At 52.5% G+C, this 23,710-nt stretch overlaps 1 protein-coding gene and 1 pseudogene across 1 annotated transcript; one reads left to right on the top strand and one right to left on the bottom strand.

The window, feature by feature from the left end:
* Positions 1–4,149: 4,149 nt before the first annotated feature.
* LOC135301978 (olfactory receptor 14J1-like) lies at positions 4,150–5,073 on the top strand (annotated as a pseudogene).
* Positions 5,074–9,051: 3,978 nt separating this feature from the next.
* LOC135302292 (serine/threonine-protein kinase pim-1-like) lies at positions 9,052–12,595 on the bottom strand. The gene is made up of 6 exons (XM_064422677.1): positions 12,333–12,595; positions 11,512–11,688; positions 11,125–11,274; positions 10,790–10,906; positions 10,043–10,177; positions 9,052–9,757 (listed from the first exon to the last, which is right to left on the bottom strand). The coding sequence occupies exons 1-3, from the start codon at positions 12,586–12,588 to the stop codon at positions 11,168–11,170; spliced, it is 540 nt and encodes a 179-aa protein (XP_064278747.1). The 5' UTR covers positions 12,589–12,595; the 3' UTR covers positions 9,052–9,757; positions 10,043–10,177; positions 10,790–10,906; positions 11,125–11,167.
* Between the last annotated feature and the right edge of the window lie 11,115 nt (positions 12,596–23,710).

The raw sequence follows: 23,710 nt of genomic DNA, 5'->3' as shown, positions 1-23,710 counted from the left end.
CCATAACTGAAAAAGGAAACCCTCCTAATGAACTGCAGTAGAGTGGAGGTAAATCAAGGCAGAGCCATGGTTTGTCAGGACTTGCTTGATGCTAATAAGCCCCAGGGTGCATTTAGAGCTGAGCCCTGGAACATCAGGACCTGAGAGGAGATTGTACAAACCTGTCCAGGAGTCCAAGTCAGAAGAAAACCCCAAAGTGTGTCGAGGCATGAATGGGTCCCACTGAGGTCCATCCCAGCACAGGCTCCTCATGGACTCCGTGGAGGAGAGAATTGGGAGCCAGGATGGCACAAAAACTTCTCAAAGACTCAGTGTGAAAAGGAAAATCCAAAGTACTTTAAAAACCTTGAGTACCTCATAGTATTAATGAGCCCCACTGAGTGTCAGTACAAAGCTCTCAAGGGACTAATTAAAGCAGATAATTGGGGCCATGATTGCATAAACCTCTCACAGAGTCTGTATCAAAAGGGAAACTCCAACTACCTTCAAATAACTGAAGTACCTTGAAGCATTAATGAGCCCCACCGAGTGTTGCTACAGACAAAGCCTCTCCAGGGACTAATTGCAGCAGATAATTGGAGGCCATGATTGCACAAACCTCTCAGCGACTCCAAGGCAAAAGCCAAACCCAAAGTCCATTGAAAAACCTGCAGTCCCTGGGAGCATTCAGGAGCCCCCAGGGCCATTGCTGATCAAGGCTCCCCAGGGACTCCTTCCAGCAGATCCGTGAGGCCACTGGGATGTGGGCTAGGGGGGGATGCTGAGGGCAGGACAAGGGGCTGACAGTGCCCAGCCTGGCTGGGGCTGTGCCAGGAGGCCCCAGGGCCTCAGGACAAGGTGTCTCCTCCTAGCCCTTGGTGGCACAGACCCTGCTGTGCCCCAGGCCACCAAGACTTGGCTTCTCTTTGTCCCCACCTGGCATCAGTGCCTCCAGTTCTCTGCTCTGCCTGGGGCCCGGGGACACTTTCTCAGTCGTGTCTCTCAGTGGGACCCATTAAAAGTCAAGAAACTTTGGAGTTTGATTCTGACTTGGAGTTCTGGAGAGGTTTCTTCAGCTGCCTCTCAGGGACTGATGTTCAGGGCCTCAGCACAAAGCCCCAGAGGGTCATTCAAGTCCTTCTGCTGTGTCTGGGCTGCTGAGCTGGGCTGGGCTCCTGCCACAGAGGCAGCTCCTGGTAAGCAAGAAGAGCTTCAAAAGCACATTTCTCTTGATGAGCAGCTCTTCTGCCAGCCCAGCAGGGCTGGGGCACTGCCTGCAGCCAGCCCAGGCACAGCACAGAGGCACAGAGGGGTTAAACTCAGCCTGGGCTGGGAGCACAGAGCAGAGCTCACTCAGGGCTCACTAGAACAGAAATCCTCCCAGGTTTGAAACAGTCATTTCCTGGCTGTGGGAAGAGAAGCTGCAGTTCCTGCAGGGATCTCCTGGAGCACATCCCACAGCTTTTAGGAGCTTTCAGGAGCACTCTCAGAGCTGCTGCAGGGCAGGGATGTGGCCCCAGGGCAGGGCTGGCTTTCCCTGCTGCCCCAGCCGAGGCACAGCCCAAGGCAGCTCCTGTTGCCAGGCTCTGCTGCAGGGCTGAGCAGCCGCGGGTGCAGCCAGGGGTGGCCAGGGCTGTCCTGCAGAGCAGGCTCCTGCAGCCCAGGGCGCTGTGCTGGGGCAGGGACTCTGCTGCCTGCCAGGGACAGCTCTCAGCCGGCCCGGGGAGCTGCTCCCAGCGCTGGGGAGAAGCTGTGGGGGGAAGGAGCCACCCTGAGCAGGGCAGGTGATGCTGCTGAGAGGGGCTGGGTGGGGCAGGGCTGCTCCCAGCTCCACACCAGCCTGGGCACAGCTCCGGAGGACACTGCCCAAAGAAGGTAAGCCTGGCATTGCTGGAAAGATCAGGAGCTTTCTCTGAGAGTGTTTTCTTTTTCCTGCTTGGAGAAGGATGGGAAAGTTGGGTTAATGACAAAAAGATTTTTTCATTTTATAATTTTTTTCATATATTCCTAGCTCTGTAAATTTCCATTATATAGTTATAAGACTATAATCCTTACTTAAATCTCTTGAACTCTTAATTAACTCTATTAAACTACTATTATATACTTCTATAATTATAATCCTTAATTAACTCTAGTGCATTTCCTAACTTTTCTCTTAGATTTTAGAACAATAAGCGGACTGTCTAAATACAGTCCTGAAATACTGTGTAGTCTTATTATCAGGAAGAAGACCTACAAGAAGAACATTTTGGTTTTTGACCAGAATGTGAACAGTTATAATAAAGCATGAAGGCAAAGAAACCTTTGGACCTACTCCAATGGGTTGATCCAGGGGTGTGTAATTGGGGCAACTGAGTCTCCTATTGGATGTTCCTGTTAAATATCCTAATTAATCAATGTTAATAAATTGTTGAAATCAGGGGCAGTGTGTGCCCCATCCCCACTGGGACACCTGGAAGCTTCCAATAAATGTCAGTTTTTACTTAAATGTTATTTCACTGTTGCAAGTGGGTTTTTTTTCTCTTTTGATTATAGACAACAGGGGGATGAGAGTAGCAGAACAGGAGTTGTAATCCCAGAATCACAGAACATTCTGAGTTGAAAGGGACACACAGGATCACCAAAGGAATGTTTGAACATTTACAGAGACCTCAGAACTGTAACTTTGGCTGGTCAGTCTCTCTGCTGGGAGCCTCCCAAAGGGCCCTCAGCCACTCCTCAGCCCTGGACAGCAGCAGCATCACCTCTGCAGGGCCCAGCAGGGCTCTCCTGAGCTGCCCTTGCCCACCTGCACACAGAGCCTGCCCCAGCCAGGGCCCTGCACACAGGCAGCTTTCTGTAGGGCTGGGGCCAGGGCACACAGGGTGGGATGGGCTCTGTGAGCGTTGGCAGGGACAAGGCTCCTCTCAGCAGGGAATGTCCAGGCCCAGGGAGATGCTCGGGCAAGGAGAGGGGCTGAAGAGAGCAGTGCTGGGGCAGGAGGGCACTGTTGGTGTGTGGGAGGTGCCGGGCACAGCTGGGCACAGGAACACTGTCCTGAGTGCCCGGCTGTCTCTGCCCTGTTCTCTCAGGCACAGCACCACAACATCTTCTCTTGTTTCTGCCCTGCCCTGATATTGTCACTGTTATCTGCTGCTCTCAGGGAGGCTCTGGCATTTGCAGCAGCTGAGTCAGGCACTGCCCTTGGCATTCCTGCCAGGCAGGGCTGTCCATGGGAAAGGGATATCCAAGCTTCCCTGGGACCTGTGGGGCTGTGGGCAAAGCAGTCCATGGGAAAGGGGAATGAGCTGAGCCCCCTCCCTGAGATCCCATCATGGGCACAGCCGGGGATCTCCTTGCTGTGCCCTTCCAAGCTCTGAGCTGCCCTCCTGGGTGCAAATCTGTGCCAGAGCCTCTGGCAGTTCCCTGAATGTCCCACGGGGAAGGGCAGAGCTGCCACCGCTGAGGAAATGCTGCTGGGTTTGCCAAGGGAGCCGTGAGTGTCCTTGGCACAAGGGGGTGCTGAGACCTTGCCCAGAGACCTTGAGAGAGGGTGAGACATTCAGGGATCCCTCTGCTCTGGGCAGGGTCTGGTTTATCCCAGGCTGACCCGGGAGTGGGATTGTGCTCTGATTGCAGCCAAAGGTGCCAAGCCAGGGCAGTTGGGAACAAGCCCATCCAGCTCCTCACCTTCCATCTGCCACAGGGAATCCTTTGCCTCTCTCATCTCTCAGTGGCAAACTCTGAGTGCAGAAGGAATGCTGGGGATTTCTGACCTCAGAGAGCCAGGAATGAAGTTCTAAAACAATTCCAAAACCCAACTCCTGACATTCTTTAGAAGTGTGAGTGCAGATGCTACCAATTCTTTCTCCATTAGGATTGATTCCCCTGACAAATCCTGAATATCCAGCCTTGTCCCTCTGCCCCATTGCCACAAACCCAGGGCAGCAGGGCAGGGATGGCTCCTTGAGAGCCCCCATGCACAGGCCTGGCTGCTCCTGGCACACTCAGCCAGCACAACTGGAGCTCAGGCAGGGACCTGGGTGAAGGTTTTCCCAGAGCAGGAACAAGGGTGGGCGAGTACCACTGGAACAGTCTGCAGGGAATGGCCCAGGTTTGGCTCAAAGCAGCCTCTCCTGACTTGTCACTGTCCTTTCTCCATGAACAGGTCCCCATGTGCAGCCCCAGCAGATGTCCAACAGCAGCTCCATCAGCCACTTCCTCCTGCTGGCATTGGCAGACAGGCGGCAGCTGCAGCTCCTGCACTTCTGCCTCTTGCTGGGCATCTCCCTGGCTGCCCTCCTGGGCAACGGCCTCATCATCAGCGCCGTAGCCTGCGGCCACCACCTGCACACGCCCATGTTCTTCTTCCTGCTCAACCTGGCCCTCAGCGACCTGGGCTCCATCTGCACCACTGTCCCCAAAGCCATGCACAATTCCCTCTGAGACACCAGGAACATCTCCTACACAGGATGTGCTGCACAGGTTTTTCTGGTTTTCTTCTTCCTTGGATCAGAGCTTGCGCTCCTGACCATCATGTGCTACGACCGCTACGTGTCCATCTGCAAACCCCTGCACTACGGGACCCTCCTGGGCAGCAGAGCTTGTGCCCACATGGCAGCAGCTGCCTGGGCCAGTGCCTTTCTCTATTCACTGCTGCACACAGCCAATACATTTTCCCTTCCCCTGTGCCATGGCAACGTCCTGGGCCAGTTCTACTGTGAAATCCCTCAGATACTCAAGCTCTCCTGCTCAGAAACCTATCTGAGGGAATCTGGGCTTCTTGCTTTTAGTGCTTTTCCTTTTTTGGGTTGTTTTGCATTCATTGTTTTCTCTTATGTGCAGATCTTCAGGGCCGTGCTGAGGATCCCCTCTGAGCAGGGACGGCACAAAGCCTTTTCCACCTGCCTCCCTCACCTGGCTGTGGTCTCTCTATTTGTCAGCACTGGTACAGTTTCCTACCTGAAGCCCCCCTCCATCTCCTCCCCATCCCTGGATCTGGCCCTGTCAGTTCTGTACTCAGTGTTGCCTCCAGCCCTGAACCCCCTCATCTACAGCCTGAGGAACCAGGAGCTCAAAGATGCCCTGAGGAAAATGATGACTGTATATTTTTAGAATCAACAAACTCTTTTTTCTGCTCAGAACCTTGTGAATGTAACTCTTTACAACCTTGGCCTTTTTTTCCTATTTGTCGATTTTGTTCTTCTGAGCTTTTCTTATTATATTTCTGGTGTCATAATGTATTTAAAAATTACTTGAGTACTAATCTCAGCATTTCTACATACACATCTGCTTTTCTTTTGAAACACAAAGACTTTCAGGAGGCTTGTTCCCTCTGCATTTGAATAAAAACAAGTGGCTGTGCTGACTTGTGTGTTCAGGGCATTTCCTCAGCCCTTCTCAGGCTCTGCAGGGGCAGTGCCTGTGAGCAGAGGTGGAGGGAAGGGGCACCCAGCACAGCAGCACAGCCAGGGACAATGGCCCTGCCTCTTTCCACATCTGCTCCTCCCAGCTCCACACTCCCCTTCCCAGCCCTGCTGTGGGTGCCAGGCCGGAGTGCTCTGGCAGCTTGGTCACTGTCCTGCTGCGTGTCCGTGCTGTGTCCTCAGGCAGGGACAGGCCATGGGCACTGCTGGGACACAGCTGGGCTCCAGCACAGCAGCTCCACCAGCAAAGGGCATCTCCTGAGCACAGGGCAGGAAGGCTTTGCTCCCCTCCAGAGTCACTCTCAGGACTCTCAAGAGGCTCCTCATGTTCCTTGTTCTCCCAGGGCTCAGTGGGATGAGATCAGGGTCTCTGGGGCCTTTGGGGGACTCAGGTCTGGGTCAGGTTTTGCTTGTTGGTGGCCAGTGCCCATCAGATGGAGAATGGTCTGTGCTGAACCTTCCTGGGGCTCTGCAGCTTGTGCCAGGGCTGATGGCAGGGGAAGGTTTGTCTGGAGGGCCTTGGGAGCTGCCAGGAGAACACAGGGGACCTGCAGGGACAGGGTGTGCCAGGGACCAGCAGGGAGTGGAGCTCACTGGGCACAGGCCTGGCCAGGCTGGGGTCACCCCGAGATCCAGGACTGAACGTCTGCTGTGAGCCAGGAGAGCTCTGCAGCCCAGGGACACAGCAGGCCCAGGGAAAGGAGTCTGGGCACTGCCTGCTCTGAGCCTCAGGGAACTCCCCCAGGAGGATCCAGGGCAGCCCCAAGCCCCTCTGGCAGCCCTGGCACAAGGCAGGCACCTCTGAGACCCCTGCATGGCCCCGCAGAGCCTGTGTGGGAGGGGGTGAGTGCAGGGAGCACCATCAGCTGCCTCTGTGTGCCAGGCTGAGCAGCAGAGCCCAGCAGAGGCAGCCCAGGGCCCCGGGCAGCACAGCCCCCGTGCTCTGCAGAGCAGCAGCCCCAGCTCGGGGCTCTGGGCAGCAGGGCAGGGGCTGCAGCAATGGGTGCTGGGGCCAGCACAGACGTGTTCCCCTGGCAAAGGCTCTGGGGGCAGCTGGCATGGGCCAGGAGCAGAGCAGGAGCCCGTGGGTGTGCACAGGAGCCCTGGCAAGAGGCTGGCCTGTCCCTGGGCCAGCAGGAGCTGCCTGAGGAGCCCCGGGGCCAACTCTGCTGCTGGGCTGGGCAGCGGGGCTGGCCCTGGGGCTGCAGGAGCTGCCCGAGCTGAGCATCTGCTGAGCATTCCAGACCCAGAGTGGCTGTCCCTGACCTCCAGTGCCTCCAGTTCCTGCTGCAGGGCCAGACCTGACTCTGCTGGGCTGGGGCAGGGGCAGGGAAAGGCTGAACTGGGCAGTTCCAGGGAGAAGAAAACAACAGAGCCTGGTCCGTATGAGTCCTTACAGTGTCAGAATGGCCTCCATGGTTGCATTAAGCCCCACAGTGTCACAATGGCCCATTGGTTTCATTAAGCCCCACAGGGTCACCATGGTCTCCTGGTTACAGGAGGCCCTGCAGTGTCACAAGTTCCCCTTTGGTGTGATGGAACCTACTGGGTCAGATTTGCCACTGGGCAGGGTCAGCACCAAGGACACAGACACCAAGTAATGGAATTGTGTAGTTTATATAATGTATGTCTGCAAGAAATTACAAAAGGAGAAGCTCAGCAAAGCACATAATCATTAGGAAATTATTACAAAAGGAGCAGCTCAGCAATGCACGCAACCATGACCACCACAGATTGTTTGCAGTGATTAAGAAAGATCCAGCACCAGTTCCCCTCAGGCTTTGCCATCCCCCAGATCCACACAGCAGCAGGGGAAGCTGTCACAGCCAAGGGCTGCAGAGCCACTCCTGGATACTGGGAATTCCTGCAGGTGCCTCCAGCCACAGGTGAGGCCCCAGTCTCGCTGTGAGAGGGCCCAGCTCTGACAGTGCTGAATGAACAAACTGACAGCACTTCTAGTGTGGCAACATCTGGTTTCATCCTCCTCTTGGGTCCCTCCCAAAGCCTCGCTAGGGCCACAGGAGGAACCGAGGGAGCTGACTTTTCCACACAGCCACGAGTAAGGCCTGATGTTGGATTTCATGGCCTTATCCAGCTTCTAAATACAGAAAGGTCAATACATGTTTCACTAATGAGTGGATACATCTATCACAGCTCTAATGACCATGCATATGTTGCTAATGAGCAGATACAAAAATCCTTTAGTTCGAAGGTTCATCCAGAGGTCACCTTTGGCTCAGGGCCTGCTGTTCAGGCCTCACTCAGGGCTGTTGTTCAGGCCTTGGCACTTCAGGGACGTGGTTTAGTGCTGGGCTTGGCACTGCTGGGTGACCGGCTGGACTGGATGAGCTCAAAGGTCTTTTCCAACAGGAAGGATTCTATAATTTCCATCAGCTGGAATCATCCAGGTCCATGTTGGCAGCATTAATTTGGTGGAAAAGTTTCCTCCTGCCCAGCTCTTGAGGCCTGAGGCTTCAGCTCCTTCAGCTCCTGGTGCTAAGCTGCTCATGCTGAACAAGACGACTCGGAGAGAAGAACACAGTCCATCCAATTCCTTCTGGGACTCAGAGAGGGGAGGGTGTGGAAACAGGAGCATTGTTTGCTGTGGCCTCCTCTCTGCCCTTCACACATTTCAACGCTTTGAAATAGCCAAGAGCTTTTTCCAAGAGTGCAATGGAGCAGCTGTTCCTGCTCCCAGGTCTGGCTCTCTCCAGTCTCTGACCTTGCCTGGTTTTGTCCCTCTTACTGTGCCCTCTGTTCCCCCAGGGCTCAGTGGCTGCTGCCCAGGACTGTGGGACTGGCACAGATCCAGTGGTCGAGACGCTCCTTTCTCTGCCCTTGGAGCTGTCTGGACACAGCAGCCTTTTCCATCTGGAAGCTCCCCATGGACAGGGAGTCCCCAGCTGCATTCCTTGCACAACCTCCAGGAGCCCAGGGCTGCCATCTCAAGTCCCTGCTGGCACTGGGGGCTCCCAGGTGCCTCAGGCGGCTGTGACACTGCTGCACACAGGAGGGAAGAGTGGCAGGGGCTGTGCTGAATGTCAGCTCCATGTGCTGCTGCTGCTGCTGCTGTGGGGTCATTTGTCCAGCCCTGGCCCAGAGTCAGGGATCAGATCCAGGCCTTGCTGCTACTCCCTTGGGATCAGCCCCAGTTTGGGTGTTGCTGTCAGGGCCAGCAGGAGCAGTGGCTGGAGCAGCAGGTGCTGACAGTGCCCCAATCCCTGGGGCTGGAGGGGTCCCTGGGCTGGGGCTGGGAGGGAGCTGCCCCTTGTTCTCCCTCTGCCCCAAACAAAGCTGGGCCGGGCCCTGCCAAGGCTCAGTACCAGATCCTCTGGAATGGGAAAGCCCTTCAGCATTGTCCCTGCCCAGAGGAGCAGTGCTGGCCTGGCAGCACAGGTTGTTTTCCCCTCAGGCTGCAGGAGATGAGAGCACAACACTTGCCAACACTGAGCACGAGGCACAGCTCCGGGTGCTCCCCATGAACCTCAGCTCTGGGAGCACTGTCTGCCCCAAGCTCCAGGGGCTGCAGTGGGAGCCCGGCTGGGCTCTGCCCTGGGGCCATCCTGCAGGGACAGCTGGAAACCGGGAGCATTCAGCTGCCACAAACAGCCAAGCCAGGGCTGCAGGGCAGCTGCTCCAGCCCGGACTGCACTGCTGTGTGCTGTGCTCTGGGGCTGGGGCTCCCCACACAGGGGACTGGACTGGTGTGCCAGAGGAGAGACAGAGAAGCTTCAGCTTCAGCCTCACTGAGGTGGGTGCATCAGCTGGGAAGAGTGGGGAAGCTCAAAGGGATTCACAGAGCTCAGCCTGCTGCAAGGACAAGGAAAAGGGAGTGGGAACTCAGCAGTGAGGAGAGCTGAGGGCTGGAGAGTGGCTCTGAATGACACTAAAATCCCACTGGACCTCTGAGACATTGCTGCTCCTCAGCCAGTGACAGCATGAGTCCCCAAGCCTGGGGCTCAGCCTTCCTTGTGGTCATGGGCAACAAGGAAGTCCACCGAGTGATGGAGACAGCAACGGGCTGGGAATTCACTGGGGGAAAAGAGGGAGCAGTTGAGAAGTAAAAGGCAAGTGGGGGAGATAACTGTTCAGAGAAGGGCTGAGCTACAGCTTGAGCAAGCTGAAAAATGTCATTTGGAGTCATCCCAGATTGATTTCATTTCAGAAGCTATTGAAGAAGTTTAATTTTTGGGAGGTGTCATGTTTTCCCTTGGAGGTGTACACTCTGCAAACTTGAGCTGCGTTGTCAAAATGCTCAAGCAAGCCTGTGCTGCAGGTGACACCATTTCTTCTTTGGCTGATTCCGGCCCGGTGCTGAGCTCCAGCAGAGCCCTGGCAGAGCCCAGAGCAGCCTCAGCATCTGCAGAGCCCGGCTGCAAGGAGAGAAAGCAGAAACTGCCCGTCAGCTGATGGCTCCTGTCCCCTAGTCCCAGCTGCCCGCGGTGCCCAGGCCATGCTGGCCGTGCCCAGAGCTGTGCCCAGAGCTGCCCATCAGTGCTGCCTTTGGGAGCAGGGCAGGAGGGCAGGACATGTGCCCAGCCTGCAGCCAGCCATGGCACATCCACCTGATCAGCAGCTGCCCAGAGCAGGATGCTCCTGTGCTCGCTGCCATCTCTCAAAAGCTCTGATCCCACCCTGCCAAGCAGACAGGGACCCACCTCATGCCATCCACGGCTGGAAAAAAAGCTGGTCCCAAACGATGTCCTCAGCCTGCTCCAAGGGCACGGCCCATCCACGCCACAGCTGCTCCCAAGCACTTCCCAATGCAGACTGGACCACCTAGAACGCTTCCTCTAGAAAAACAAACAACAAATTATTGAAAATAGATTACACACAAAAAGGGAAAAAAAGAACAAAGGTAAAAGTCATATCTCTGTGAGGGGATTGAGGAAGGCCCAACCCCTGCATGCCAGGGAAAAATCCAGCCATGGGTGAGGGAGGTCCACGCTTTCTCTCTTTCCCTCTGCACTGTCCCCCACAATAACCATGATCCCAAAGCAAACAAGGGCAGTGGAGCTGCCCAAGCCCTTCCTTGCCTGCACAGCAAAGCAGCCCCTGCACAGATTTGGGAGTCCCACCCCTGCTCCCACCACGGGGGTTTGTTTGTGTTGGGCTGGCTGCCCCAGCCCCAGCCCGGGGCACGGTGGGTGCTGGGGGCTGTTGGCAGGGCCAGGAGCCCACTCCCATTTTGTACCCACCCCAGCCCATCCCACCAGCCCTGCCAAAAGCAGCTGGGCAGCCAACTGAAGGATCAGTTGCATCTGCCCCAGCCAAGGGGGAACCTTTGCTTCCCAGCCAGGCTGGGCAATGCCCAAATCTGGGAGCATTTCCCCACGTGTGGACTCATCTGAAAATTCCCTGTGGAGTTTGGCTTTGAAGAAGGTGCCAGAATCAAAGTGCATCACCTTCAACTGCTGGTGGCCAGGTTGAGGAAGAGGTTGTCATCCTTGATGTCATCCTCACTGTCCCCAGCAGCAGCAGCCCCATCTGGTACAGCTTCTCTGGGGGGTCCTTCTCCTTCCCTGGGGTAAGACCAGGCTGTCAGGGCTCTGCCCAGGGCCCCAGCTGTCAGGGAACCAGGACAAGCAAAACCTGCTTGGATGGCGGCCACCAGGGCTGGGCAGAGCAGCTCAGCTCCAGCACAAGGGCTGCGTGTTCCCATCCCATGACCCTGGTGCAGTGACACAGGCTGGGTTCCTTTGCTTCTCATTGCCAAGGCATGTGTGCAGCTGTAACTTACCAGGGCCCTGGATCTAAGTGTGCCTGTGGCTCTCTCCCTTCTTCTATGGCAGATGAATATCCTGCATCCAAGGATGACAGAACACCTCTTCTAATGAGGGTCTGTCCAAGAAGTGCATGGATAAACACCACCCGATCAGATTTTGGCACTCTGGGGAGAGAAATCAGAAACTTCCCGTCAGCTGGAGAAGGCTCCTGTCTGCTTTGCCCCACTGTTCCCTGCCCAGGCCATGCTGGATGCGCTCAGAGCTGGGCCGGAACTTTCTTGGTTTTGGGGGAGAGCAGGACATGTGCCACCTCCTCAGCAGCTGCCAGAGCGGGATGCTCCCGAGCCCGCTGCTGTCTCCCAGCACTGGTATTGCACCCATGCCCAGAGAAGAGGATTCACCTGGAGAGAGCCGTTGTGGCAGTGAGAGCTGGCCCCAGCTGAAGTTCCAGCCCCTCCTGAAAGGCATCTTCCCACAGACCATCTGGTGCAGCACGATGCCCAGGGACCAGATGGTAGCTGGCTCGCCATGGTACCAGCCAAAGCGGGTCCATTCTGGGGGGCTGTATGATGGTGTTCCTGTGGAATACAGATGGAGTTCATCAGGGGGTTGCTGCTGCTCCCAGAGCCTGGCCCCAGCATCCCTGGGCGTGCAGGGGCTGCATCAGTGGCACACAGGGTGACCACTGCCCTCTCATCAGCACCTGGGACTGGTGTACAAACTTTGGGTTGGAAAAGAAGCCACTGGTGTGGGAAGGGGACAGTGGAAGCCCTGGCTAGGCCTGACCATGACACGCAAAGGAAATACCACTGCGTGCTGGGGAAAAACCATGCCCTCATTCTCCCTGCCTGCATTGCCCCAAACATATTATGAAGCCAAGACAAACAGGGCGAGTGGAGCAGTCCAAGCCCTTCCTCTTGCCTGCACACCAAACCTGGGGCACAGGTTCTGACCTCCCTCTCTGCTACCCCCACCCACAGCTGTTTTTGTCAGGCTGGCTGCACCAGCCCAGCCCCAGTCCTGGGCAGAGTGGTGGGCAAATCCTGCCAGCAGGGCTAGAAGATGGCTCCCCACCCAGCCCTGCTCTAAAGCAACTCAGCTGCAGATTCAGTCCCCTGAGTGGCAGCAAAAGGGAGAATCCCCGCTGCCACAGCCAGCTTGGGCTGTGAGATCTTGGGCCATGAGATGCCAGGAGCGGGAGCACAGCCCTGTGTAGGCTCACCTGCAAAGTGAGTGTAGGCTGTGTCTTGCAGGTAGGTGCCACAGCCAAAGTCGATGAGCTTTGCCTGCCCGGTGGCCAGGTCAACCAGGATGTTCTCTGGTTTGATGTCCCTGTGCAGGACCCCGCAGCTGGTGCAGTGCCGCACGGCCTCCAGCACCTGGCGGAACAGCTGCCGCGCCACCTCCTCGCGCAGGAACCCCCGTGCCCGAATGAAATGCAGGAGGTCCTGAGACTGCTCTGGCCGCTCCAGCACCATCAGAATGTCGCTGGGGAGCTCAAGCCATTCCAGCAGCTGGATGACACCGGGGAAGCCTGTGGACACCTTGTCCTGCAGCACAACCTCCAGGGGAGCGCTGGTGCCGTCGGGCTGCGGGAGGAGCACGATGCCGTCAGTGGGGGCCGATGCCGGGCCAGGGCTGGGCAACCCCTCAGCCAGCCCGGGATGCTCTGCGCCCTGCGCTGGCCCCACGCCTGCTCCCCCTCGGGATGTCCTGGCGGCTTCCACCATGCCAGGGCTCGGCTCATCCCCGCCCGGCATGGCCCGGCTTCTCTCGCTGTCCCGGCTCACTCACCAGCTCACTCCAGTGCCGGATGCGGTTCCGTGGCACCCTTTTGATGGCCACCTGCAAGCCAAGGGGAGCAGCGGGCTCAGCTCAACGCCGCCCTGCCCAGCCCCATCCTCCTCCTCCTCCTCCTCCTGCGCCCCCTCCTCCTCTGCCCGCCGCCGGCCCCGCCGCTCACCGGGGCACCGTCTGAGAGCCGTGTCGCCGAGCAGACGCTGCCAAATCCGCCGCGCCCCAGCAGGGAACCCAGGCGGTACCGCTCCTGCAGGGCCTCCTGCGCCTTCCCTGCGGGCGGGACGCGGCTGTCAGCGCTCGGCCCGGGGCCAGCAACGGCCCCCGAGCGCCCCTCACCCGCCCCGGCCCGGCCATCCCCCGGCGTTCGGTTTTTGGAACGCGGCACGGGAGGCTCGGGGCTGGCGGCTGCGCTGCCGAGCGGCGGAGCTCGGGCCGGGCAAGCCGCAGCGGCGGCGGCGGGAGCAGCTGCGCCGCCTGTGTCCTCCGCGGGCCCCGGGAGGAGCCGGGGCCGGGGCCGGGGCCGGGCTCGGGGCCGGGACTGGACCCTGCGTCGGGGCCGGGGGCGGGCTCGGGCCAGGCGGAGCCAAAAGCCGGCGATGCCGCCCCAGCCCCAGGCATTGACGCCCGCCCAGCAGCGCCAGCGCCAGCACGGCCAGAGCCGGGCTGAGGCCAGGCGGCGGCGGGACGGCCGCGGGCGGGCACGGGGCAGCCCCGCCCGGGGCCGGGGGCGGGCCGGGGGCATGGCCCGGCCCGGCACGGGGAGAGGGAGGCGGGGAGAGGAGAGGAGAGGGACGGCGGGAAAAGGAGAGCGGGGGAGGAGAGGGACAGCGGGAGAGGGAGAGGAGAAGAGAAGCTAAAGTTTTGTCTGTTGCTGCTGCTGCCGCCGCCGCTGCTGCTGCCGCTGCTGTTGCCGCTGCTGCAACTGAAGCTCCGGGGCCGTTTGTCCCCGTGTCCCTTTGTCCGTTGCCCGCTCGCTCCCGCCCCGAGCCCCACGTTCCCCGAGGGCAGCCCCTGAGCCTCTGCAAACACGGGAACTTTGCCGAGTTCAGCCAAGAGCCAGAGTCTGGACTCCTGCACAGTGGCTCAGGAATCCCCTCAGTCCTTGCTGTGCATTGTCCCTGCTGAGGGTCAAGCACTCTCAGAGCGCATTCCCTGAATGCAGAATTTGTAGCTGACCCAGGCACTGCACTTACCTCTCCAGCATTGATTTCCAAGAAAAACAGGGGAAGCCAAACTGTGTGTAGGTCATGGTATCTTAAAATGTCTAAAACTTGCCAACTCATGGATCTTAGAAGTGAGATCTGTTTGGAATTAATGGGATGGACAACTAGTGCAAGATGGAAAAGGGGATCATAAAAATAAATCGAGAAAAACGTCTTGAATTGTTTCAATTTTCCTTTAATTTCTTAAAAGCTCTTTCAGTTTTTCCAGAATCTTCTCCTCAGTCCTGTTTGCTTTTTCCAAGAACCTTTCCTGGAGAACGAGGTGCAGCTTCTGTCACAAGGTGTGCCACCAACTGCAGCTTTCCACACTGTGGGTGCAACACAACACTTGCAGCAAAGCAGGAGAAATATTTGAAGAATTTGACAGCTTGTTCTTTTCTTTTCCTTGTGGGCTGGGCAGTTGTGCCATTGGTAAGGTTTTCATTGTTACTGTTCTACCCTAAGAAAACATGACAGGCTACCAAGAGCTCTTAGGGAATGCAAGCCTGACTGAATGCAGAGACACAAACTCTAGAGCCTGCAGCCAGAAGTGGAGAGCTGTGTGATAATCATTCCAACACCCCCAAGGACATCTTGAAAATGATCTAGAAGATGAAAATGGGCTGACAGGGAGTTTGTTTCTGTCTTCAGTCCAGATTCTTCTACATCTGAAAACAATTCCACAGTCTCCATCTAAATCAAGAGTACAATCAGTTCATGAAAAGCACCAGAACAAAGTGTACCTCTCAGGAGATGACTGAAAGAATCTGAAAAGGGAAAATGCAGGAGAAATGCATTTCTCATCACTGCAGTACTTGCCTACCTGAAACCCTCCTCCATTTCCTCTGCATGCCTGGATCTGTTGGTGTCAGTTCTGTATTGGGTGGTGCCTCCAGCCCTGAATCCCCTCATCTACAGCCTGAGGAACCAGGAGCTCAAGGCTGCAGTGAGGAGACTGATGACTGGACATCTTAGGAAGCATTAAACGGATTGCCAATTTCGGCAAATCACTTGTAATAAAAGTCATCTCCTATAGCTCTTTTGGTTTGGTTCTTCTATTTCCCTGTCATTTTCCTTTTTAAATATTCTTCCTAAAGCTAGATGATTCATTCTGCCATCTCTGACTTTGTTTCTCTCCACCTTCCCTGTGGCCACAGACTGTGACAATGAGGGGCTGCAGTCTCAAAGGTTTTAAAGGAACTAAAGGATCTCCCAGCAAAGTTTTCTGCAGAGATCCCTCTATTCTTGCCTTCTCTGGAGCTGCAGCAGCAATGTCTGTGTGCAGAGCTGGGGGCAGATCAGTGCTGGCACAGCAGCTGTGCCCAGCAGCAGCAGCAGCAGCACTTGGTGTTGCCAGTGCTGCTGCCGTGGCCCTGCCCCGCTGCCCTGGTGGCCCTGGTGTTGCTGCAGGGCCTGAGTGCTCTCGGGGCCGGGCACAGTCCTGGGGGTAGCAGTGCCAGGGCTGCAGCAGGGACAGGCCATGGGCACTGCTGGGGCAGCGCTGACGCCTCAGGCCAGGCCCTGGGGGCTGCAGGCTCCTTGCCCAGGCTCTCTCAAGAACACGGCCAGGCCAGTGCTCAGCACAGAAAAACACCAGGGTGAGCAGCCCCAGGCTGGCCGTGGGCAGGCTGGGGGCAAACAGCCTGGCTGGGGCTCTGCAAGGGCCCTGGGGGAGACGGGAAGGAGCAGCAGAGCAGGGGCTGATCCATCCCCAGTGCGCTGCACAGCCCAGGGCAGCGTCCCAGAGCGTCCTGATGGAGCTGCCAACAACATCCCCCCTCTGCAGCCCTGGCCTCTCCCCCAGCTCACACAGGTGCCGCATCCTTGCAGGCACAGCCACGGCAGCACTGGCTCAGGAGCCCCTGTTTGCATTGCACAGAGCAGGCAGGAGCAACCCCATGCTGCTGCTGTGGGGACATGAACCTGAGGGAGCACAAATGCCATCAGCTCCGGGGGCCAGCAAGGGCTGGGGGACACCAGGGAAACCACTCAGCTTTGTCCTGGCCTCTGCAGTCAGCCAGAAAGTTTGTTCCCATTAGCTGGGAGATTCCTGTCCCACTGCAGACGCTGTTGCTCAAAGCCAGGGCTGCCTGACAGCCACCCCTGAACTGCCCTGAGCATTTCCTTGGCTTCACCTTTCCTTTTTTTTTCCCCTTTTTTTTTGTATAAATTTCTTCCTATTTCCCACCCCTGTTCCCTCCCCTGCAAACAGCCCATCCCTGTTTGCCCTTTCCTCTCTGGCCCCACTCCCCATTGCAGTTCCTGACTTGGCACCATGGGAATGTCCCTTGGGCAGCAGGATCATCCTCCAAGTGCTGCAGGAATTGCCTGCAGGCTCCTGCAGTGCCTGGTGCTGCTCCCTTGCCAGAGGCACCCCAGGCCAGGGGGGCACATCTGGGCTGCTGTGTCTGCCTGTGGGGCTCCCTGTTCTGGGCAATGAGGAGGAGCTGCAGAGGCTCTGCAGGACTGACAGGATGGGCTTTGGGGCTGGCAGGAGAAGCTGAGGCACCTGGGCTGCTGCAGCTTCTGCAGAGGAGGCCCAGGGCTCATCCTACAACTGCTGCAAGGGTTGTTTCAGAGAATCCCAGAATCAGCAAGGCTGGAAAACACCTTGGCGATCATCAAGTCCAACCTGTGCCCTGACACCGCCTTGTCTGCCCTGAGCCTCCTCTTCTCCAGGATAAACAACCCCAGCTCCCTCAGCCGCTCCTCATAGGACTTGTGCTCTAGACCCTTCACCAGCCTTGTTGCCCTCCTCTGGACACGGTCCAGCCTGTAGGAGCCTAAATGAGAGATGCGGGACTCCAGGCGGCTCTTCCAAAATGCAGTTTATTACATGCAAGATGTTACAGCAGTCCAGGGTCGTGGGCGACAGAGCCTGTGCCTTCAGCTGTCAGCTGCAGCTGCAGGCAGGCCTGGAGACCCTTAGTTTAGGTTACAAATGCATTATATACTTTTCTTTGCTGCGCATCTTAATACAGTAGAACCAATCTATACCTTAACTTTTATCTATAGCCTATCATAACTACTACAATTACCATATTCATGTTACTATTCTCCAATCACTAAATGTTAGTACATTACAGTTGAAGCTAGAAGTTGTTTTTCAGTTTTCTTGCAGTGGAAAATTCTGAGACCTTTTTTCTACTTGCAACATTTGCTGACTTGTTTGCCTGTGCTATCTTTCTGCTTGGTAAAAACATCTTCTTGTTTGAGATGAGTTTATCCTTTGTTCTAAGTCATAAAAACCCCCTTCTAACTAACATACCCTTTGCCTCCTTGGTTATCCAGTAAGACTGGCTTAGCAATTCTTTTCTTCTATATCAAAACTTGCTTCCATCTCTATTCCTTCCTCAGCTTCTACATTCAAAAATCTTTCTGCTAAGCATACATATCTGTGAGACTTTCTTGTCAAACTTTCATCCTTCCTAACAGGCTGCATTTTGAATATATCAATTGCAGTGTTCTCCACATGGAATATATAATCTGTTTCAAATTTCAGATTTCATTGCATACCACTAGCATATTCATATCTTCTCTACACCTTCAATTATTTAAAGAAAATGGAATAATCAAAAGTAGCTCCATCTTCAGGATAATGTTTGAAGGTGTAAAATAACTATGCAAAGAAGTAGATCTACTTCATTTCACAGAATTGAGGACCTGGACACTACTCATGAGCAGATATCTTGGAATTTTTCGTATATTTTGTCTACCTGTGGTTCATCTTAGTTCTGTTTCATAGCTGTCCTGTGTGCATTCAGCCTAAAACTCTAGTGCTTTTATAGGCAAGGCCAATAAATTTCTCCCAACCTGCTTGATGAGTTAAGAGCTGAGACCAACCTGAGGATTGAGAGATGAGGAGGAATGACTAAAATGGCAGGAATTAGCTTTTGTTGGGTCATTACTTTGTAACAATTGAAATAGGAAAAATTTTTTGATCCCTTTTTTTCCTCAGTAAATTCCTCACTGGCTCCCAGGAGCCAAATTCAAAGTGTTAGAGTAGAGCACTGGGTGTAGAGCAGAACAGGTTTGTTTGTAAGTCATCTTCCTTTTGGCATCACAGCAGAAAAAACCCAAAAAACATCACCAAAATGGAAGAAGCACTTCTCTCACTCTGTCCAGTCTGGTATCTGCTTTTCTCACTGATAAGCTGGGCGTTTGTGAGGGCAGGTTTGAAGTCGGTTTAACACATTACTGTTTTGCTGCAGTTTCAGGCTATTTTAGGGTCTATTTTATTCAGATAACTTTTGCATTTCTGCTGGCTAACCTCACATAAGAAGTCCCTTGTGCAATTTTTTTTCAAAATTTTCCCCGTTTCCCAGCTTGAGAAGCAGATTTACATCAACTGAAAAAAAGAAAATACAATTGAGTGATATTTCTTTTCAGTGTTTTTCTCAAGTTCTGAATTTCTCATACCTCTTGTTTTTGTGTTCAGTCCCTTGCTGTTTCTTACTTTCTCTCACTTTTTTCCTAGCCCTCTGTATTTCATAGAAGCTATAGAAGTGGAGTAAATGTAAGATCTTCATGTAGGTTTTACAGCAGCATCTGAACTTCTGGAGTGATCTCTTTTCCCAACACTACTTCTGTGTCAGCCAGACCCACTATCATTCGCTATCAGCTTTCACAAACTGCATCTTGTTTACTAGATCTCACAGAAGAAACAAAACCTTTTCACCTTTTTTGGGCACGCTGTCAATGTGCAGTCGGTGCAAAATTTTACCAACAGCAAGCTCTTTTGATTAACAATCTGTTTCCCTCTTGTGCTTTCAGTGTTAAACTCTCAAAATACCTTGCAAAAAGCAAGGACTGGGTTTTGACACACTTCTGTGTTGATGCCCAGGAAGAGTGCAGGAAGGCTGGCAGAATAACCTGAGCACAGCCCCATGAAGGCTGGCCAGGGCACACAGACATGGAGCTGATGGGGGGGAAGTTTCTCCCTCCCACAAGGCAAAGAGAAGCCCAGCCTGGTCCAGCAGGGCCCTGTGCTCACAGGATCCCCCTGGCAGGCCCCTTCCTGCCTGCAGCCTCACGTCAGGGGGACAAAAAGGCACTGACTGGCACCCCTGGCTGATGTTACATTCAGAATGGCATAAAGTGCAAAGCAGAGCAGAATTGGAGAATTAGTTTTAGCATGAAGCCTTGATTGCCACAACAGGAACTGTGACTCCATTATAAGTTAGTAAAAGCATTTGAAAACATTTCAAAGATACCCACACAGACCTCTGTAAATTGTGCTCAAAGGTGATAATGATAATGAAATTCTTCCTCTCCTTCATTTGTGACACAGGAAAATGGTAGCAACCTTTCCAAAGAGGAAAACTTCATTCATCTGACCAAGTACTGTATCTGAATGCTTATGTTGGAAAGTTATCCAAATCTCAGTTCTGAGATTTCCCTATCGTCCATGAAAACAAGTGAAAAATAACTTCTTTAGATATTACAAGATGCTCTTGTAATTCCTGTAACAACGAAGTACCTAGTGACATGTAAAACGGTATTTAATCTTGTCCCTTCCATTTTGTTTGCTACCCCCAGACAGAAATTATATTTTCCAGAATCCAATAATCCAAAAATATATAGCTGAGAATTTATGAGAGGATGCCTAGAGCTGAGAATCCCACAGCTTGGCTGGGACATGAAAGAAGACAGCCAAGGCAGACAGCAGCAGAGGGAAAGATGGTGTTTGCTGTTAGTTTGATAAAAAGAGGGTGAGAGGTCCAAAGTTGGCTCACAATTCTCCACTATCTTTCAACAACTAAAAAGTCTTTTCACAGCAACACAATAAGACATTTTATATAAAAGTTACAATTTGGTAACCTTTCACAATTTCACTGCCTCCATTTCATTGCATGGAACCCTGATGGGATCCCTTTTAAATGCTGAGAGATAAGAGATTGATAAAAGTGTGAAAAGGAGAAAAAGGTAAAAGGTTTCTGCTCAGGGTTCTAAATTAATACATTATTGATCAAAACTTGAATCAGAAAAGTTCAATTATTTGGTCACAACTAGCCTTTATTCTTTCTATCAATTCATATGCAGTCAATACCCTATTGTATTGCTACTTTGAAAGGATGTCTAGAGAAATAATGTGCTTGAACAATGCATTCCAGTGAACCTGCCTGATTGTGATTATGGGATTCATTTTTTCCCCGGTAATCCAAAAAATAAATAGGATCTATAAAACACACAAATGGCACAGGTACTACTGCAACAGTTTGGGCACTAATATGTAGCTGACATTGGTGAAATCTGTACCAATCTCCACCTTAAAGCAGGAAGAAATTATTTGATCTTCTTTATATATATACATATATATATGTGTATGTGTGTATGTGTGTGTGTGTGTATAATGTGTGTATCTCCTTGAGTAAATGCTTCTGCTCCTTATTGATTCCCCAGGAAATAGATCTTCCAAGTACCTTAAGCCAGTGTTGACATTCTATGTAACTTCATTCACCATATCATGTCAAATTAGCATTAGGTGATTATAGCTCAATGTAATTAGCTGCGTATATTAGAAGAGCAGCAATGCATGGGGCAGTTGATTACCCTGATTTTCAGTCAGCAGGGGCAGACACACATTCCCCAGTGCTCAGGGCAGCAATATGGGCTGAGCTCTCTGTGGCTGTGCTGTTCCTGCTCCAGGGCAGGCAGTGCAGGGGGGGCACAGCACCCTGCAGGCCACGGGCACCCTGTTCAGTGCCCTGGAGCTTCCACATCCATCACCAGGGCTCTGAGGTTCCCTCCAGGATCCCCGCCAGTGGAAGTCATAGCATTCTCCAGGGTTCAGGGTAGTTTGCCCAATAACACACAAAATAATAGCCATAAAAAGACAGTATGGTAATACAATGAAAAATAAAAAAGTGCCTTAAAAAAAAAAAAAAAAAAAAAAAAAAAAAAAAAAAAAAAGAGGGACTTTTCAGTTAAAAACCAGTTATTGTTAAGAACGGGTAATAAAGATAACATAGAAAAACCTACATATGCATGGTGGTGGTTAATAGTACAACAGTGAGTGTTAGATGTGTTGCTTGTCTGCTCAGTTACAAGGGAAGTACATTTAATCTTTTGATTCCTTGGAAAATGCTTACTTGAAGACAGCTGGACTGGGAACAAAGTACCAAACAAACTATTTCGTTTTGCTTTTTTTTTATTATGAGCAATTAAATAAAAAATATACCAGTTCTGTTGATCAGCTAGAGCTTTGCAACACCTTCTGCTAACTTGCAGCAGATCTGGCTCTACAGAGAAATGAAAGAGTTCAGAGAAACAGATTTTCCTTTGCTTTTCCCTTTTTCCAATATTCTTTGTTTTACTCTTCCTGTCTTTTTCATTTCCTTTTTTTCTTTTGCTCTTTTTGTTATTTTCTCTCTTTCTTTTTTGTAGCCAGAAAAGCCAGAGAAGTTGCAAGACAATGAGGCCCTCACCAAACAACAGGGTGGCATTCCCATTGCATTTGCTAGCTAGCCACATTAAATGCCAAAAATTGTTAATGTGATGGCAGAGGTATGAGCAAGCAGTCCAGCTGCCTCCTTCCCCTCCCTAAAGGGAAGGGAAAGGAGTACCTGCCTGCCTGGAAGCTCTGTAGGGTTGGGGATGTGATTGGGGTGAGATTGCCTGACCTTGGTTTCCACAGAGGGGAAATCCGTGTTCTCAGGGCCCTTAGGCCTGACTTGTAAAGGCTGGCATGGTTGCCTGTGGCACAGTAATTGCCATTTAAATTACCTCTTGCCATCCACTACACGGATGACAACTTTCTGCTGCGGTGCCAGGCTCTCAGAGGCTGACACCCTGACTTCCTTTCCCAACCCTCAGGCTGAGAGGGGTGAATATGAGCATTAATGTATATGGAACTGGATATGCTGCCTGCTCTAGCAATAAGGACATCAGAAATTCAGTTTACAGCTGCCTTCTGTTGTCTGAGGAGGTTCTAAAGAACTTTATACCAGTTTGGTTTTGTTACTTTCTAGTGCTTCTCAGTGTGTATGTACCATAACTTCCATTAGAATTGTATATTAACCTTCCACCTTCAGAAGGTTCTACTGGAGAACCACTGGGGTATGAGGAAAAATTAATTATAAAAATCAGTAGAGAACAGAAAAAAGGGACTACTAAAATGGAAGATTTTAATTGACCATTTCAGCCTTCTTCAGAATTTTGGTTTGGTTCAAGACAAAGTCAGTAAGAAAAAGCTGATTCCTCAAATGAGAGGTATGCTATGCATTGCTTTATAGCTACAAAGAATTTCTCCATGCATTTTCTTATCTGGTTCCAGTGGTAAACCATTGAGTGTGAATCCTTTCTTTTGCTACTCTTTATCTAATTAAAGATAGTAATTCAGATTACAACAGGTTCCTTTGTCCAAAGATTAGAGCAAGAGCTATGGAAGACAAGACTAAGCAGGGTCAAGCCATTTAGTGTTACATAGTGTATCTTACAGCAGTTGCATTGTTGTTATCAAACTTATGCTAAATTGGCCCGTGTTTTGTCAAATAGCTGAGCTGTCTTTTATGCAATCTCATTGTTAATTTCTTTGCAGTGGACCATCCTAAGGCTTCAGCCATGGGGATATTCACAGGGAAAAAGGGATGGAATCTATGTGGGGTTTTATTTGCTGCTGTTTGTTACTTGTTGCTCATACTCAACTGCTGCTAGGAAAATGCATCATTTTTGGTGTCTGTATCATTCTGCATGTGCAAGAGGACACCGTTCATTTCACTCACACTGCAAAGGATTCTAAGATAGAAATTTAATTTTGCATTCAACCTGAAGTTTGAAAGAAATTGGTTCTTTGATTCCAGGGCCACTGCAGTGCTCTTGGTCCAAGTTAGAATTTTATCTGACTGCTTGCTCCATAGGCCAAAGAAAATAATCAGCAAACCTAAGAATATGTTCTATAGAGTGTGTTATAAGATAAGGAAGTAGGGCACAGATTCCAATCTTCAGTAGCCAAACCATGTGGAAATGTGAGAACTCCTTCAGCTATGTAAGATGAACTATCTAGCTCTCAGTCTGGCAACAGAAGACTTTTGCAGTGAAATTATTTGAAAACAATGAAGATCATTTAAATAAAAGCTGTGAGGCTTCAGAAGCTCAGTGTGGAAGACCACAACGTTTCCTACTGTCAATAACCTCAAATACCAGATCATCACACACACTGGGGCATATTGTGAGTTGGAGCAGACTGCAGGCAGGATGGCAGGGGAGGCAGAGCAGGGCCCTGTTTGTAAGGCTGCTGTGACAAGAATGATGGTGGCTGGCTTTGCATTTCGTGCAGATAGACTCTGAAGCCTTACTGGGTCCCCAGTTCAAAAGAATCCCTTTGGGGTGTACTTTAGGCAGGTGGCCTCTCTCACTGCTGCACCAGGGACTTGTGCCAGCTCCTGCAGGCAGCAACAGCGACGTGGGCAGGTGTTGTGGTCGTGGTGAGTGGTGTCCCCACATGGAGCTGTGCCACTCCATGCGCTTTTGTAGGGGCAGTCACCTGCTCCCCACTCGCACAGCTGCGATCCTCCCCCTTCCACACACAGCTCCAAATATCCTCGCTGTCTGCAGCCCTTGCTGCTCCCCTGTGTGTGCCCAGCTGCACTCCCTGCCC

This window comes from Passer domesticus, chromosome 6 (genome assembly GCF_036417665.1).
Source record: "Passer domesticus isolate bPasDom1 chromosome 6, bPasDom1.hap1, whole genome shotgun sequence".
NCBI lineage: Eukaryota > Metazoa > Chordata > Aves > Passeriformes > Passeridae > Passer > Passer domesticus.
Note: the sequence above shows the minus strand (reverse complement) of the source record. Positions and strands in the feature narration are given on the sequence as shown.

What these genes read in the sequence shown, in the direction of transcription:
- LOC135302292 (XM_064422677.1), bottom strand. Translation starts at nt 12,588, where the DNA reads ATGGTGCTGGAGCGGCCAGAGCAGTCTCAGGACCTCCTGCATTTCATT. An exon ending in AGCCTACACTCACTTTGCAG is followed by an intron (nt 11,689 to 12,332) that starts GTGAGCCTACAC and finishes TGTATTCCACAG; the next exon opens with GAACACCATCATACAGCCCC. An exon ending in GCCACAACGGCTCTCTCCAG is followed by an intron (nt 11,275 to 11,511) that starts GTGAATCCTCTT and finishes TTCTCTCCCCAG; the next exon opens with AGTGCCAAAATCTGATCGGG.